Source organism: Pristis pectinata, chromosome 12, assembly GCF_009764475.1.
Source record: "Pristis pectinata isolate sPriPec2 chromosome 12, sPriPec2.1.pri, whole genome shotgun sequence".
In the NCBI taxonomy this organism is placed as follows: domain Eukaryota; kingdom Metazoa; phylum Chordata; class Chondrichthyes; order Rhinopristiformes; family Pristidae; genus Pristis; species Pristis pectinata.
In genome coordinates, this window is record NC_067416.1 from 21,719,767 (window position 1) to 21,738,321 (window position 18,555).

General features: G+C 40.3%; 1 protein-coding gene across 7 annotated transcripts in view; it reads right to left on the reverse strand.

Moving 5' to 3' along the window:
* fam53b (family with sequence similarity 53 member B) overlaps positions 1-18,555 on the reverse strand; it is a 90,225-nt gene that overhangs the window by 56,697 nt on the left and 14,973 nt on the right. For 6 of the 7 annotated variants that reach the window (XM_052027823.1, XM_052027822.1, XM_052027821.1 and 3 more), the window contains 2 exons: positions 7,630-7,839; positions 1,817-1,871 (listed from right to left, as the gene is read on the reverse strand). In XM_052027823.1, coding sequence (XP_051883783.1) covers positions 1,817-1,871; positions 7,630-7,707 — 133 coding nt within the window. In that variant the 5' untranslated portion in view covers positions 7,708-7,839. The remainder of the gene's footprint in view (positions 1-1,816; positions 1,872-7,629; positions 7,840-18,555) is intronic. The other variant, XM_052027827.1, reaches the window with a different exon arrangement.

Here is an 18,555-nt window from a genome sequence, read left to right on the forward strand (position 1 = left end):
TATTTAGAGATGGTATACTTGCATTAGAGGTAGTGCTGAGGAGGTTCACTTGATTGATTACGGGGATGAAGGCGTTGTCATACGAGGAAAGGTTGAGCTGGTTGGGCCTACGCTTAATGTAGTTTAGAAGAATGAGTGGTGATCTTACTGAAACCATAAGATTGTGGCGTGGGAGGGGGACTGATGATGTGGTAGATGCAGATAGGGTATTTCCTCTTCAAGGCAAATCTAGAACTAGAGGACAAAGTTTCAGAACAATTGGTCATCCATTTAAGGTGGAGAATAGAGGAAGAATCTCTTCTGTCAGATGATTGTAAATTCTCAACCCCAGAGAGTGCTGGAGGCTGAGTAATTAAATGTCAAAGGCTGAGATCAATTTTTTTAAACAGAAACATAGTTACAGTTAACGATAACATGTAGTAAATTGGAGTTGGGATCAAAATCAGATCAACCGTGATGTTACTGAACAGCAGAGCAGGTTTAAGGACTCCTATATTCTAATGTTCTTAATTTTTCAATAGTTGTACTGCAATCATTCAAGTCATTACTTTCCAAACCAAAATTCAAAATCACCCATTTTCAATTGAATATTTGCAGTAATGATGAAAAAAGTCATTCAAAATCTATGCAATACAAATAACCTCATCAGAAACCTCTGGAGTAATATATTATTAAATAAAATTGAAAAAGGCTTTTGCAGTTTAAACAATGACCTATTTTCAGTGTGCTTGAAGGTTTTTGGCTTTATCATGAGCAGTGCTTATAATAGCAGATATGGTAGGGCATGACCAGTACTTTACACATTTACAGTCCACTGGTTTATGCAATGCTGGATGCACACAAACTATCAGGAGAATCAGTTCAGCTCATGCCTGAAGCAATCCCACAGCTCTTGAACTATTTAGGATGGAAATTCCTTTACCCATTCAATTAAGGGTTTCAATGGATCCACCCTTTGTCCCTTTCAACAGATTGCTGTCTCAATTACCACCTTGAAACTGGATGAAGTGCAATGTGCTCCCTTCCTACTTTTATAACAAGGCTACAAAAACAGTCTATAAAAATATTAGGCTCTGATTTTATACAGGACTCTAAAAAAGCAAGCTCACACAACCAGCTCCCTGGGTTTACATTACGAGTATCACATTCCATATTTTATTGGCAGAATTATAAAACCTATACCATTAATCAAGATATAATGCATTTGGAATACAGTGTGGGGGGGGGGGGTGGGGAGGAGGGGTTGATATCACAGACTGGTTCTCCATCTGAGACCTGTGCTCATGTAAAAGTAAATTGCCTTATCCTGTGCTCCCTATGGGGCATTTCTTCTGAAGGAAGCACGTCAGTGTTGCTGCTGTAATACTATAGCACTGATTCTGATCCACATTCCCTTCAAAAACAGGTTACTAGTGGGGATGTAAGATTATTGAAGTTATTCTATAGTTTAAAAGGCCTCATTATATTTTTCACATTGTTTTATGAGCTGTCCAAACTATGTGTTGCATACAAAACATTGTGCTCCTCGTAGTGTATTTGTGATATTATTGCACGTTGCATATACTATGATCTAAATGGTCTAGAGTCTAATTAATTTTATTCAGAACTAGAATTCCTAGCATCCAGAAAATCTTCCATGACCAACAAGCATAAAAACAGCTCCAGACACTCTACAGGAAACATCATCTGCACTGTATTAAACCAATGAAATTACCCTCCTAAGTTTTATTCTTTGAAACTCATCCCACCTTAATACTAGATCCTGGAAGATAATAACTGACACAAATAGATGCTGGTAAATCATTTCTAAACTCACCCATAATTCCACACGAAAGGAGAGTGGGTCCTTTACTCATCTTCTTTGGACTGTGCTGAAATTATTAAAGAAGTAGTTAAGCCAAAATTATAGAAGAAAATCTACTAGGTCAAAGTGGGTAAAAAAAATATGCAATTACAGGTAGCTGACTAAGAAGGATGCAGCAAAAATAAAAAATATATAATCTCATGAAATATAATGTTATGAAATTAGCCAATCACATCTCAGGGGAAAAGAAATGTAATTGACAAAATTACTGATGCAGCTTGACATTTTACAGCAAGAAAAGTTACCCAATCACAACAAAAGAATTGTGTCATATGACCACATGATATTATGACACCACTAACTGACTAATTTTGAATAACACCAATGTAAGAACTTGAATGAATACAACTTTTTCACTTGACCTTTGTGAAAAAACTAATAATAAATATTGAAAGAGACATAGATTGAATTCTAAACAAAGCTAAAGAATCTGCACCATTTTCGTTTCCTTTATAATTGTCAGAAATGTCAATTGATGTCAAGATGATGCATATTTCCCACTGAATTTCTATGTATGAGCACTGTGCTCCCCAACTTCAAAGCTGAACCTTTTCTGCATTCCAAACCTCTAGAGCTAAAAAAAATCCAACCTAAAGTCACCTGCTTAAAATAAGAATACCAGTAACAAATTGTCCTTCATAAGGTCAGGTTCTAATTGAATTGAAGAGTTACAAAATAGCTTCCAGCTCCAATGTTTCTAGTTTAAATCAACAATGACGTTGCAGGAATTCATGGACTTTTCCAAGCTTGGGAGCTAAAACTAACACTTCTGTGCTCCAGAGATTACATTAGCAAAGCCCTAAACTAGAATTCTGTATCTACATCTGATCACCCTCCACAGCTTTCCTGCTTAGTCTTCCTTCTCTAAAATAAGTATTCTCCGTCTTCATGGTCTGGTGACTAATTTTAGTTTTAAAAAATGAGGACCATTTGCCTTGCTTATTCACACAGGATCTTGAAGATTTAAGTAAGCAGTTTGTTTACAGTTTTGGCCCAATCACTTCAGAATATCAGAACATGGACTTCTCTAGCCTACGGCAGCACAAAATAATAAATGAATTGCTTCCTATCATTTCTAAAGACCAGTTGCAGCATGAAGTACTTGTAGCAATGACTTGTACTGTGGAAGTCCCTCTGATTTCCTTCCCAAGACCAAGTAGCCTGGCCAGAAGAATGTCATAACAAATATCCCATAAGACAGTGAACTATGGGCAGATACAAATTATATTTCTCCTTCCTTTTTCTGGACTTTTTCCCCCCCAGAGTCTTCTGCATGAAGATGTTGTGAAATACTATTCCACAGCTGCCTGCCTTCATTCATTCCTCATGTGTGTTTGGCATCAGGTTTATGACCATGGCAGTGCCACAACAGAGCCCGCTCAGTTTACACTGGACCTCCACCTGGGTTCACTGTCTGCAGGCCATTGTGAGTGGTAATCTGGAGTAGGAACCGCAACTGATTTTCCCTCAGCAAACCCAGAGATAATCTGCTAATTCTCATGGTCTCCATCAAATGAACACAAGCTGGTGACCAGATCTGAACATTCTCTGGGCTGCTTGACTAGCAAGCTACTGATTCATTTAACAAAATGACCTAGTTAGAACTGTAAAGGCTTGCAAATGTTGATTATCTTTACTAGATACACAGCTTATACTCATATTTGCTAAGTTCTCCTTCAGATTTATTTATTGGTTTGTCCACAATTGAGTATAGATGTGTCTATAATAACCTCTGCCATTTCACCCAGCTCTCTCCATTCTAGAGGTGACTTTCTATCATCTTATGAAGTCAGTCAAACAGAAGATAAAATGCTAATTTCATGCAATTATGCTCAACAGGAAATGGCAAGAGAGTAAAAATTTGACACTCCCTCAGGAAAGTATAAAACCACTGTTTAAATTTAATCAACTAATGCTACAAAGAAAAAGAACCACAAGTTCTCTTTCAGTTGTGTACTACAGTCATCAACCTCTTCAGCAGTGAACCAATAAATGTTGGTTTCACTTTTCTACAGCAGCCTTGAGTAAATATTTGGTGTAAATAAGGCAAAACCTCTCACAAACTGGAGGCCAATAGTCATAAGGAATTCAATTAGAAAAAAAAAGTCTCAAAGATATCCCCCAAGTTATAACATCCTGCAATAATCCAACTAATAGCTAACTGTACATTGGAATACCTTTTAACAAGGGATATAATTCCGAGTGGCTACGCCTTGTGCAAAGAAGCTCCAAAAGAGAGCTTGAAACCCCTCTCGTGTTTTGCATGGGATTGTTAAATTAATACAAAATGAGGTGCAGTCACTTTTTCAATGAGGATAAGAAGCCACAATGCCAGATCCCATCAAACTTCTAGAAATACCCTGCTCTACCATTCTGTTTTTGGGGTAATTATAACGGAGAACCGTTTACAAATTTGCTCATAACTCGCAAGAAAGAGTTATCAAAAGGAGTTGAAGTTATCAAAATAGCAATTCAGAGTAGAGGAATTTTGCACACGTCTCTTAATGCCTGTCAGGAAATTAGTCTCTTCCTTCTTTGGGGGTGTGAGAAGTTCTTACTAGTATCAATAGTTGTGTAAAACTCAATTCATCTGGAGTCACATTTTCAGCTCTAGTCATGGTAGTGTAGCGGTTAGCATAACGCCATTACAGCGCCAGCGACCCAGGCTCAATTCCCCCACTGTCTGTTAGGAGTTTGTACGTTCTCCCCACAACTGCGTGGGTTTCCTCCGGGTGCTCCGGTTTTCTCCCACATTCCAAAAGCGTACGGGTTAGGAAGTTGTGGGCTTGCTATGTTGGCGCCAGAAGCGTGGCGACACTTGCGGGCTGACCCCAGAACACTCTACACAAAGATGCATTTCACAGTGTGTTTCGATGTACATGTGACTAATAAAGATATCTTATCTTCTTAGTTACTCAGAGCACAACATGTTTCATTAACCCAGTTTCCCTTAAAGCCATGCTATTTAAAGGGTCAATACTAAGACTGCATTCTTTGCCCAACTTAGATCTGTGACCTCTTAGAACCTCAAATGTAGCCCCGTATGTGCCTTCAGTGCTTTACCAAGGAAGTCAGGGTCACAACCTCGCCTCAGGTTCATTCCAAAATACTGCTGTTGATTCCTGCCACATATCATATCCTGGTCACTGCTGCATTAAGGAGGTCACCAACCTCCATAATTAGAATAAGAGTTATACAGCACCGAAACAGGCCCTTCAGCCCAATTGGTCCATGCCGACCAAGATTCCCATCTAAGCTAGTCCCATTTGCCCGCGTTTGGCCCACATCTCCCTAAGCTTTTCCTATCCATGTACCTGTCCAAGTACATGTACTATGTTGTAAATGTACCTGCCTCATTCACTTCTCCTGGTAGCTCATTACATATTCTAACCACCATCTGGGTGAAAGAGTTGCCCCACAGGTTCCTATTAAATCTCTCCCCTTTCACCTTAAACCTATGCCCTTTAGTTCTCAATTCCCCAACCCTGGGAAAAAGACTGAGCAATCTATGCCCTTCATGATTGTATATGCCTCTATAAGATCACTGCTCATTCTCCTAGGCTCAAATGAAAGAAGTCCCAACCTGCTCAACCTCTCTCCATAATTCAGTCCCTCAAGTCCCAGCAACATCCTTGTAAATCTCCTGTGCACTCTTTCCAGCTTAATGGCGTATTTCCTATAGCATGGTGACCAAAACTGAATGCAATATTCCAAATGTGACCTCACCAATGTCTTGTGCAACTGCAACATAACATCCCAACTTCTATACTCAATGCCCTGACTGATGAAGGCCAGTGTGCCAGAAGTCTTCTTCACCTCCCCATCTACCTGTGACTCCACTTTTGGGGAACCATATTACTTGTGCTAGTCCCCAGATTGATGAGAAGAGACTTCATATACTTTTGCTTCGGCCCACAGGAGCAGACAGAGCAGGCCACGGCATTTACCTACATTGCAAGCTTCCCTGAAGCACAGGCATTCATAAACTGTGCTTACGTCCTTTCTGATTTCTTCCTGTCAGCTTTCTGCTCAAAGCCTCTGGCTGTGGTCTCACAGAATCTCAGTGCCCCTTGTAGAAAAATCATGCCTCCTGTGGGCAATTTTCTTCACGAGTCTTTCAAAGTCTCTGACCATTTGGGAACTCTGACTACACCACCCCATCACTGCAGCATCCATTTATTCAGTGGCAACACTCCTGTGCATCAGGAAGGTTGTTACAATGTACTGTTGTATGTCCCTTCTCGAGCTAGCTGCAAAGATCACACTTGCTGGGATACATGCTGGCAACTGCAAGAACTTGCGACATCTATGGTGTTACACACAGGAACACAACAATGCTGTTCAGTGAACCTTGAAGTTAAAGTTTCACTCTTCATTTGACTTTCACAAACAGTGTCAGTGTGACCTGCAATGCTGTTTTAACATCAGAACATGGAGCAACAATTTCAGAGAACTTGTGAAAACTGGGGTAATTTCTAGAGTGATCTTTTTCTGGATGGTAAGATTTCAAAGCACAGAAATTCCAATACAAGATGGCAAACTAATAACATTCATGCTACACTTCTTTGCCTCTTTAACTGAGGTAACGCTTCAGTTAACATTCTGAAGAAATGTTAATAAAGTGAGTTCAGGTTTTGGTCTGTTCATATTATTAAACATCATTTTTCAGTTTGTGCATCTGTAATAAAATTAGCAAGACTTCCTAGCTCATTCAGTTTGTTCCACCAATCAAGTCTAGATTCCATTTCAAAAATCAAGGAAAAACTGCACTCTTCAATGTTACGGTACAAGAGGTTGGCAGACGAAAAGTGCTTACTGGAAACTCAGACACAAGCAGCTGACAATTTAATGAATGGAAAAATCATAACAACTTGTGCCCAAATTTGTGATAAATGCTTCTGCCTTGCCAAGCTCTTATGCCCAAGCATTGAAAAGGAAAATCTGCCCTTGAAATGACCATCAAATAGATTTTCCATGCTACTGCATTCATGCACATAAACAGTGCACCTGTCTGAGTAAGGCACGACAACACTGTCAAAAACATTCATTCATCTTTACAAATAAAGCAGCTCAAGTGCTCATAGAAAGAAAGGAATATCACTATCCAGGATACCTCCTCAAAGGACAACAGTGTTGATGGTCTGGCAGAAATAAGGAACAAAAGTCAAGGCAATCTCTTATGCACCAAACACAAAAATGTTCACATCAAAATTTTTGATATAGATGGAGCTAACTTAGTACTAATGGCAAAGCTTAGAGTTTATATCATTTGATTTAAAAAGGATCCTCCCCAGAAAGCTCACATAAAAGGCCTATATGAATCTTTTGCTTAAATATTGGTTGTGTTTCATCATATATAACCAGCTACAAATAAGTGAACATTAGTATTAACTAACTTTCCTAAACTATTGTATATTATTTCAGCAGCTACTCCAATTACCAGGGTAACAGCTGCAATTATTGTGTAACTGCTGTACTGGTTTTGGGAATGATGTAGGTCTCTAAGTATCAGTGCAGGATCAAATAAAAGGCTGCAGCCGTCACAATAAAATCAAATTACCTAGATAAAACTAGTTGAAATTAAATTTACATATTAATAGTGGTACTACAGGTTCAAAAGTACAACTTCTGAGAGTTTATGGAAGATACACTTATAACTATAAAGCTGTATAATACAAATCACATGTGGAAGTGATCTTTAAAACTATTTTAAACTTAAAAGTGGTTTAAAAAATCCATACATGTGGCTTAATTAAAAAGCTTACCAGTTCTTTGTTGAAAATGTTGCGTATACCATAATCCAAGCCCTTGTTTTCCAGATTTTTCATTAACAGAGTCACCATGGTAACATAGTCACCTCTCTGGGTCCATTAGACTGAGGACCATAGACAGTGGTCGCCATTCTAAGCCACATCTTCCACTTCAAAAGAGAGTGAGATCTAGCTGGGTGTATACTACAGCAGGTCTCTTCATAACTGTCCAGTACCATGGAGGAGAAAAAGAGAGACAGGTAAATTTTTTTTGTTCAATAAATCCAAGACTGAATACTTATAGCAACATACAAAGCACTGGAGAGGTCAGGCAGCATCTATGGAAGGAAATAGACAGTCAATGTTTCAGGTCAAGACCCTTCATCTGGATGAAAAGATAGAGGGAAGATAGCCAACATAAAAAGATGCAGGTGGTAGTGAACAGTTACAGCCTCCTTCCACATCATGTGCCATGCACCTTTTGAGGCAAAAAGATTTAACAAACAATTTGGGTATAGATATCAGGTCTCTTATTAAAAATAAGTTAGATTGGCCTCCCCTTAAAACTCCACTTTCTTTTGATGTGGTGATCATCTTCCCCTCTAGATCTCTCCCTTGAAGTGATGTTTGAGTCAAGGAATCAACACGTGGAGTATCACAAATATGAGCCCCGACCTTACGTTCAGTAACATGGTATAATACATTGGGTCCTCATGTGCTCATGAAAAAAAAGAATCTGGAGGTCAGTAGTTAGAGAATCAAGAAGAAATATTAATAAAATAAAATTTATCACTTAGTTCTATAACTTTTTTCCTAAAAATGCTCCTTTATTTCTGAATAATAAAAGTCACAATGATCTTCCATTGAAAAACAGTGCATGGTATCCAATTTTTCTCCACATAATTTAGCACTGCATCTGTAAGTTGCACTTGTATCTTGATATAACATTTTCAACAGAGATTTCTTTTAAATAAAAGGCCCATGGTTTCTTCAGGCATCAGATCTTTTTCTACAATAAAAATGCTTAGTTGCTTTGATCCCCGATAAGGGATAATAATTAGTTCAAATGCTCTTCCTCATTGTTAAATGATAACTTAGAGTCTTGTTCAACTGTTATCGCTGTTCTTCAATGTCACACTGAAAATGGCCTCAGAGGAAAATTGCTATTTGTTCAGGCTATGGATGAGTCCCACTGATAGACTTTACAACCTCTGTTATGTACAAACTTAACAACCAGATGCTAACTGGTTCACTTGTTAAGACTGAATGCATCAAAATTCACACCAGCTGAACTTTTCTCATTAGGAAACTTGGGAGCAAGGATGACTAGCTTCCACTCCATTTCCGTGTTCAGAGGTGGTTGAAGAGTCTTGGAGGGGCACAGCGGTTGGAGGAATTTTATTCCACTGTTTACACTGGGTCTTTGCATGCTTCTGAGGAGATTCAAGGTGCTCTGTATTCCCAGATATCCCTTCCCTATTTTGATCAGTTACAGACCGGGTATTTCAATGCATCAGCAAAAAATGTCACATTTTTCCAAGGAGACTTTGATAAGATCCTTAAAATATTCTCTCTGTCCTCCTGGAAATCTCTTGCCGTGATAGGGCTTGGAACCAAGCATTCATTTCTGAGGTCTGAGATTAGGCACGTGGACAATAAAGACTTCTTGTCAGAGCTGGTTGAATATGATCAGAGACTTTCTGCTGAGGACCCTGGCCTGGGATAGAAATAGATTTGAAGGATTTTGTGATTCACTGTTGGTGGTAGTTCTCCATGTCTTTGGAGGTCCTGCTACAAGTTCTTCATCTCTCCAAAGCTTTCAGGAACGTGAGGATTGTGGCTGCTAAGTTGATCACGAGCTTAGTGTTGGGTTTGAAATCTTGATCTTTGAATACTCTTCATATGGGGTTGGCTGAAAACTATGCTGCACATTGGAGGCAGTGTGCAATTTCATCATCAATGTCTGCCCTCACTGACACAAGCTTGAGGAACATTGCCTCATCTTCCATCTGGACATGCTGCAGCCTTCCAGACTCAATATCAAATTATCAAATTTAAGGCAACTTGCTCTTTCTTTTGGTCTGTATCATATCGGACCATTTCTGCAGTCATCCATCTGTGATTTTGGCTCAGTTTTCCCTCTCCTTATTAGTGTTGCCTTTCCCACAGCCAAGCTATTAGCAATACATAACACAGACAAAGAAGCATAATATGCTTCTAAATGCCACATTAACCCATTTGGTCTCAACCTCAGAGACAATCTACCCATTCCTCTCCAACCTTCTCTGCTACTGAATTCTAAATATGGTTTCTCTCTTTCCCAGTTCTGGTGAAGAGTCTTGGAATGAAAACATTAAAACTGTATCTCTTTCCACAGATGCTGCCTGATCTACTGAGTATTCCCAGCATTTTCTGATTTTATTTCAGCTTTCCAGCATCTGCAGTTTTTTGTACAATTTTCATTTGCCTTTACTAAGGTGGCTTTTCAGGTATGGAAAAGCATTCGCTTTTGACGAGGTCTCATCGTGAATTTTGATCATTGGGAGGCAATGTGGAGCTGCAAAGGCAGGAGCATAAAAGGGCATTGAGTCCATTGCATTGCGTCCTCTTGTCCAATTCAGTGAAGGAGTCAGCAACTAACTTGAAACTCGGTCTTTGAGTACACACGAGAGTTGTCTGCATGGTTGAGTTTGAACATAGAACATAACTGCACAATACAGGCCCTTTGGCCCACAATGTTGTGCTGACCTTTAAACCTTGCCAAAGATTATCTAACCTCTACCTCCCCCATATCCCTCTATTTTAAATTCCTCCATATGCTTATCTAGCAATCTCTTGAATTTGACCAATGTACCTGCCTCCACCACCGCCCCAGGCAGCGCATTCCATGCCCCAACCACTCTCTGGGTAAAAAACCTTACTCTGATATCTCCCTTGAACTTCCCACCCATTACTTTAAAGCCATGCCCTCTTGTATTGAGCATTGGTGCCCGGGGAAAGAGGTGCTGGCTGTCTACTCTATCTATTCCTCTTAATATTTTGTACACCTCTATCATGTCTCCCCTCATCCTCCTTCTCTCCAATGAGTAACGCCCTAGCTCCCTTAGTCTCTCCTCATAATGCATACTCTCTAAACCAGGCAGCATCCTGGTAAACCTCCTCTGCACCCTCCCCAACGCTTCCACATCCTTCTTATAATGAGGCAACCAGAACTGGACACAGTACTCCAAGTGTGGTCTAACCAGAGTTTTGTAGAGCTGCATCATTACCTTGCGGCACCTAAACTCGATCCCATGACTTATGAATACTAACATCCCATACGCTTTCTTAACTACCGTATCCACCTGTGAGGCAACTTTCAAGGATCTGTGGATATGGACTCCCAGATCCCTCTGCTCCTCCCCACTACCCAGAATCCTGCCATTAACTTTGTACTCTGCCTTGGAGTTTGTCCTTCCAAAGCGTACCACCTCACACTTCTCCGGATTGAACTCCATCTGCCACTTCTCAGCCCAGCTCTGCATCCTATCAATGTCCCTCTGCAATCTTTGACAATCCTCCACACTATCCACAACACCACCAACCTTCGTGTCGTCTGCAAACTTGCCAACCCACCCTTCTACCCCCTCATTCAAATCATTAATAAAAATCACGAAGTTTGGAGTGGAGTGATCATGTTTCTGGAATGGAGGCAACACAGACTGAACAGCTTCTCACGCATCCTTCCCCTTCCCCTGCACTTAACTTCCCTTCAGCAGAGAGAATGTTAGAGGGTGAAGTGAAATATTGCAGCAGGGAAGATTGAGGAGTATGGTGTGATGATGCAGCCTTGTAGGAGCCAAAATCTTCAAAAAATTTTCCCGAGTCTGCCAAAGGCTGCGCCAGAACACTGAAGGTGGTGGTGAATTTGTCTGTTAGACTAGTTAGGATCATGGCTTGCGGGCCATTGTGTAGCAGACATGGAATCGTTATGAATTACTGAGGGTAACCAGATTTGAGGATTCCCCATGATCCCAAGTGTTTGTTGAAATCAAAGGCTTTTGTGAGGTCGAAGGCAGCCACGTTCAGTAGTTGGTCCTGTCCCCACACTTTCTTGGCGTTGAAGCATGGTGAAGATCACGTGCATGGTTATCTCTTGATGGACGAATTTGCACTGTAACTCTGGGAGAAACTCTTCAACCACGAGGAGGTGGCAGTCAGTGAGGATCCTTATGATGACTTCTTCTGTGGCAGTCAGCGTGGAGACTCCATTTGGATGTCCAAGAAAGATGGTTATGATGATAGCGTCCCTACCCTCCTCTTCCCAGATCAGAGAGATGTGCATATATGAATTCCTGCCAGCGTTTCTCCTTCATGTTTTAGAACTTCAGCAAGATTCCACCTGCTTCAAAGACCTTGTTGTTTCTCAGTCATTGGATACCATTTTTAACTTCTTACATGTCCAGGGTAGTGCCGAGATCACAACAGATAATGTGCTGAGCATTGGAAGCAAAGAACACACGTGCCAGAGGTAGAACTCCTTAACCGAGACTTCAATATTCCCTTCTAGCAAATACTGTCTGCCTTTCTGTCCTTGGCTCTTGGTCACATAGATCCTTGAAATGGTTTTGACAGTAATAAAGAATCCTCACATGTTGTGACTTTCAGCTAGTTACTGAATGTCTTGCGTTCTTTTCTGTGTTTTTTTAGGTCAATAGTTTTATTGTTGGCTCTCAGCCTTCAAATACTTGCAGATCTTTTCTCTTGAAGTACATTTCCATTAAAGAATGATTTGCATTCACAATTATTTAGCTTCTGGACCTCCTGGGCACTCTCACCTCATCAGTCTTGGTCCCAAGGATCCCATTACAAAAGCTCTATTCCGTCAGCACCTCACAAACAATTGCTTGACTCCCAACAAAGAGGAGCCATGGAGCACCATTAGTGCCCTGTCCACCATAATTAACAACTGTGCAGAGACTCTTAGCTTCTCTACCAGAATTGGCTATCTAAAGGATTTAAAACAGGCAAGAGGAAGACATTAAATTGTTAAAATTAAGAATGATGCTTATTGCATCAATGCTTCAGCTATATGTAGATTCTAAATTATTATTTAGACTTTAAATACAAAATATTTGATTGAAATTGGGAATACGCAGATGTTGATAGATTGTATTTTTCCACTCTTAATTAAAATTTGTGGGAAAGCTAGCTTTTCTCAAAGTGTAAGTTGTCTTCCTAAATTTAAATAAATAAATTACAGAGCAGTATTACCTTCACCATAAAGTGTGCCTTTCTGAGTTGCTTCTGAAGAAAACTTGGGACCTTATTAACACAAATATTCCACTTGCCATTGAAATGATCTTTTGGATTTGAAAACACACACTACACTTGTTAACTAACTGCAGAGTAATAGAAAAGCTCAAAAACTGGAAGTTTAAAAATTCCTTCCACCATCTTACCAAAGCACTCAGGTTTCCACTTGAGACTGGAGGTTCCATTAGCATTCATTATACATTAGTGAATGATATATTTGAAGAATGTCAAAAGAAAGTGTGCTGCTAGAAGCTCAACTGGGACTTTGTCCTCTACCAGAAAAAAAACTTATTTTCCACTTGGTAAAAAGTACTTTTTTTTCCAGAACTCAGATTGGCTGGATTTAGAAGTCAGCTGCAGCTCAGCTCAATAGTACCACTTTTGCAACTGATTCAGGAGGTTGTGGTATCAAGTCTAATACAGAGCACACTGAACACCTCCCCACAATGTTGACCTGTTGGCAGCACCATCTACTGCTTGAGGCATTAAACTTCAGGCCCATCTGCTCTCTCAGGTGGACATATAGGGGAACCACTGCACTATTCTGAAGGTGGTGAGAGGTTTTAACCCTAATGTCCTGGCCAATGTTTCACTTTCAAACAACATTAAGAATAAGATTATTGGTCCTTAACACAGTGAATTTGTGGGAATTTCCTGTGCACAAACTGGCTATACATTTTCTACCTTATACTTAGTTTGCTATACAGTGCTTTCTGATTTCTAATGCATTCTGTTAATCAAAGTCTTTCTTTCCTGCTTTGACGTTGTGCTTAATATATACCAGAACTAAAGAATCTGTACATTCCGGTCTTGAAGCAGTTCAGAATTTACCCACTTCATTCCAAGTGAGGTGAATTTGTATGAGGAGCAAGAAAGGTGAAACAATTCATTCTGTTTTATTGACATAGCTTTATTTGACACTGCACATGTGGTTGTGACAATTTAAACTGACTTCAATAACTATATTACAAGAATTTAAATTGATTTCAATAGCCATATTACAAGAATTTGTCTCCTTGATTTACTTTCACCCTGCTTCCAGCTAAAGGTAATGTTATTTAAATTTGATGCTTGCAGGCTTTGCTCTTTTAGTCAAGAAGTAGGACATAACATATAGGTCTAATGTCACATTAGACAACTTGGAACCATCCCAGCACCTCATGCTCTGTGGAACCATGGAGAGTTACAGCACAGAAACAAGCCCTTTGGGCCAAGTCTGTGCTGACTATCAACCATAGGATTACAGTGGAGGAGGCTACCACCTGGCTCGTTTTGTCTTTGCCAGTGTTAGCATCTCTCTGGCCTCATTTGTTTTTCTAAGTCCTTTAGTATTGGTCTGATTCTTTGCTGAATTCCAAAGTATGCATGGATTCAATAGCTCCCTGTGGTAATGCTCCAGTATCTAAACATTCCCTTTGCACTGATGCCTTCAATATTAATACAAAGGTCTCAATATTAACCCCAGCCTTTCACAAAAATCTATCTAACTGTGCCTTAAATATATTTAATGAGGTGGCCTCTACTGCCAAACCTTACCAAATTAACCAGGAGATGCCTTTTTATCTGTCTGAACTATAATCAGGGTTTAACATTTTGTTGCAAAAAAAAACGAGCTGCTGGAAGAACTCAGCAGGTCAGGCAGCATCTGTGGAAAGAAATAGACAATCAATGTTCAAGTCACAGACCCTTCATCTGGACTGAAAGAGTAGAGGGAAGACAGCCAGTATAAAGAGATGAAGCGGAGGAGTGGGGCAAGAGCTGGCAAGCGATAGGAGGATCCAGATGAGGAGTTGATTGGCAGATGGAGTCAGGTGGGGGAGGGAAGGGTGGAAATGGTAATAGAGACTGGCAGATGAGTGGAGAATTAACATTCATGGTGTCGGGTTACAGACTACCAAAGTGGAATAAGAGGTGCTGATCCTCTAGTTTGTACTTGGCCTCACCCTAGCAGTGGTGGAAGCTGAGGACAGAAAGGTCAGTGTGGGAATGGGAAGGGGAATTAAAATGGTTTGCAACCAGGAGTGCCAGATGCCCACTGCAGGCACAGCACAGGTGCTCAGCCAGTCTGCACTCTGTCTCACCAACATTCTGGCCTTTAGCGAATGTGGACATTGACTTTCAAATCTTTCAAAATATTTGTATCTTCCCATCCTTAGTGAGATGATGGTGACTAGGAAATATGCAACTAAGATTAATGTGTGCAGTTTAATGTGCCCAAAGAATAGTACCCTAGAAAAAAAATGGCAATCACTCTCAGCTATCCCTTGGTCCTTGCTATCACCATAAACATCTTGGATCTTAAGCTTTGCAATTTGTCACATTTTGTCTTGTGTAAGTTAGAAATGCCCTTTGCAGACTGTGCCAAAGCAATCTTTACAACAGCTTTCTGACAATGCTTCTTGGTTTCTGAAATGCTTAATGCAAAGTTTCATAAAACTGCAATAAAACACATTTTTATGTACAATGAGAATAAGGAATCATGGTGAGCTTGCTTGGTAATGCCTACTTCTGACAATGGCTGCATTCCTAATATTAGCAATCTACACTAGGTTGAATATATGGGGGGAGGGGTGAAAATCGGCATTCTTAAGAACACAGTTCCAACTATCCACTAATCACAGCTGGGGGAGGGTGTTGTGGGGAAGCAGGTGAGAACCGACGAGGAAAAGCTGTTGCTAAAGTATCTTAACAACGAGTCATTTGTCAACAGCTTGCTGTCTTTAAGAATAGCACATCTTGCTGACTTTGATTTCAAAGCGATATCTGGAAAGCAGTCAAGAATTTACTGTAATCTTTAGTTTTGTTTGTATAAGATGTATTATCAGTATATCCGTGATGTTTTTGGTTATTAACATATCACTGTTTAAATCTTTCCACAGTATCAACATAAGGTTCTGATCTACAGCTGGAGACTAATTGTAAAATACCGTTGAGTTATATTTGCAGTTTAGGTTCATGCTATTATCAGTCTACATGCTGCGTATTGTGATCTCAGCTTCAACTGGATGTTATTAAGAAAAATATTTATATACCTCAGAACTTGAGCAGTTATTTCACAGTCGGGCATTTTTTCCTTCAAGCCACACTATAATAATGTTAGAAAGATCATGCAATGATTAAGTGGTGTTTTCAATATCCTAAAACATATATTGCTGCTCAAATCAATGTACATTGCTGACAAATTTGATCACATAACCCTGTTTTGTTTCAGTTTTACATGATTGAAAATCAATTTTACCAACAGTGAAATGCAATAACAAACATTTTTGACACACTCTGCATCACACTGGAAATTTCACCTAGCACTTCCAGGAATGATTTACATTTGCACAGGTGAAGTGTATCCAGCACCAGACATGAACCTAATGATGTTGGTGCCTTTTTGTTAGTAATGCAAGGTGAAATTCAGTCATGTATTTCCATTGTTCCTCCATAAAAAAACAACTAGTATTATATTTATGCAGTATTGCTGTTTGTTCTGCAACTGAGTTATTTAAAGGGTTACTCATCCTCTCACTTGCAAGTTCTGCACTCTGCTTGACACCACTCTGGAGGCTGACTGCTCATGCCAAAATGTGTTTCCGATCATCACTGAAGTTTCTCCTGACTTCCACTGCTGTTTCAGAACACAGCAATTCCTTATAATGGGTGCACACACCATGCTTCCATGGGTGTTGTTGGAACATGGACATAGGTTCACAGGCATGTACAGGCACCCTGAAGGCATAGGCATGGAAGGGCTCACTGATAAAGGCATTTAACTTACAGGGTCCATGGGGATCAACGCTCCTTTCTCGGTTCACAAAAGGCTTAACGTCACCAAGAGTGTCAGCACAGAGTCGTGTCCACTGCTGCCCAGGCTTGGACTATTCCAGGTCATGATAACTGCCACGTTTACCATTCTAACCTCAGGATGGTTCCAACCAGTTGAAGCTGATGTATGCCACACCTCTCAGCTTGCTGTTCACCACAGCATTATTGAGGTCATTGGTGTTCTATAGTTGAGGAGAAGTTCTCTCTGCTTTGCTTTGTGACAGATGAGGTGCAGCAGATGTGTGCGCTTGCATGCTTTTCTGCCTTCCATTAAGTTCAGCCTATTATAAACAATACTTCTGTAGTGCTCTGGGCTCCCATTCAGAACCCAGAGCTCTTCACGAACCTTCCGCTCTGTCAATATTCGAGTGGTGGTGGACCACGACAAGAATGTCCTCCTGGTTAAGGCAAGGGATCCTGGGTGCTCGCAGGTCTCCATTAAAAGGCAGTGACAGCATCTTATCGCTTTCACAGCCACACTCTAACAAAGGCTGGATATTGGGCATTAGGGCTATCCTCTTCTTACATGGCTCTCACTCCTTGTTTTCTCCAACTACTATAGCCACAGCAACAAAAGAAACTCAAGGGAGGTTGTTACTGCCCACCTGAAATGAGATGAGGTTACAATCAGATCAACTATAAGCTGTCTAAGTGGTGGATGTAGTGGCTAACTCCAGATTCATATGTATCCCCACTTCACTGGGACCTTCCAGTACTCACTGTACATGGGTTTCCTTCTTCACTGCTGTCTGCACAATTTAGCAAGGAAGAAACCAGAGCCTGTGCCCGAGGATCTCCAGCAAGAGGAAGAACAAAACAATAGAACAAAGAGGATTTGGGCTATTTCAGTAGCACTTGCAGTACGTCGCATAGGAGGAACTGAATGGCAGGGAACAAAGGCAGGAAATTCTATCTTATTGTCTTATCAGGAATTGTCAAGTAGACCACCGATTGTCCACATGTACAAAGTACAAAAGGATCCAGTCTATTCACCAACATCTACTACTACAGACATTCTTATGTTAATAAGTGGCAGCTTTGACTTCATCTCAAACAGTCAACTGCATTCTTCCATTCTCCACCAGTAGATCTCTCTGGCACAAGCAAATGAAAAAATACTCTTCAAATTGTGGGAGTGTTTATTACCTTTCCCAGTGTGTATTCTCCGGAGAAGGGCTACAAAAAGAAAATCACTACACCGAGCATACAGTGCTCAACCCAAGCACTGAGACTTTTATTTGGCTCAATAATATGAAACGACAATGACTGCTTTCTCTGTAATGGCTTATTAGAATATCAGGCAAGATTCATTTCAGCCTGGGTGGATTGCACCTACTGCTTTTAATATCACTCTCCACACAGGTCAAACAACTCACAGCAAACAGCTTTAACTATTAAATCAGCCTGCCAGATTTCAATCTGGGATACTTAGTGAGTCTTCTAATGGATGTGTTGCCAGGGTCAACTTCACTGGTAAACCAGCAGGCAAAATGATGCAACATTATGGGACTCCCAATTCTCTGGTGGATTAAATGCCACATTGTAGAAAAATGAGATAATCCTGTTGCTTTCGACTGTAGAATACAAACTCAAAAACTGCATGGGATCATTTAAACTGAGAGGCCAGTGCCTAGGATAGTGGCATATTAGCTTTCTGTTCAGATCAGACATGAGAAGCAGCCAGGGAGACTATGTGCTCCTACCAGAAATGAGAGCAGAATCCCAAACTCATCAGAATAGATACACTGCCAACACTGACATCTGAATGCCTGACCATTTTCTAAGGAGAAGGATCTATTCAAAGAATTGCGTTGGCAGTGAAGACTTGCAATG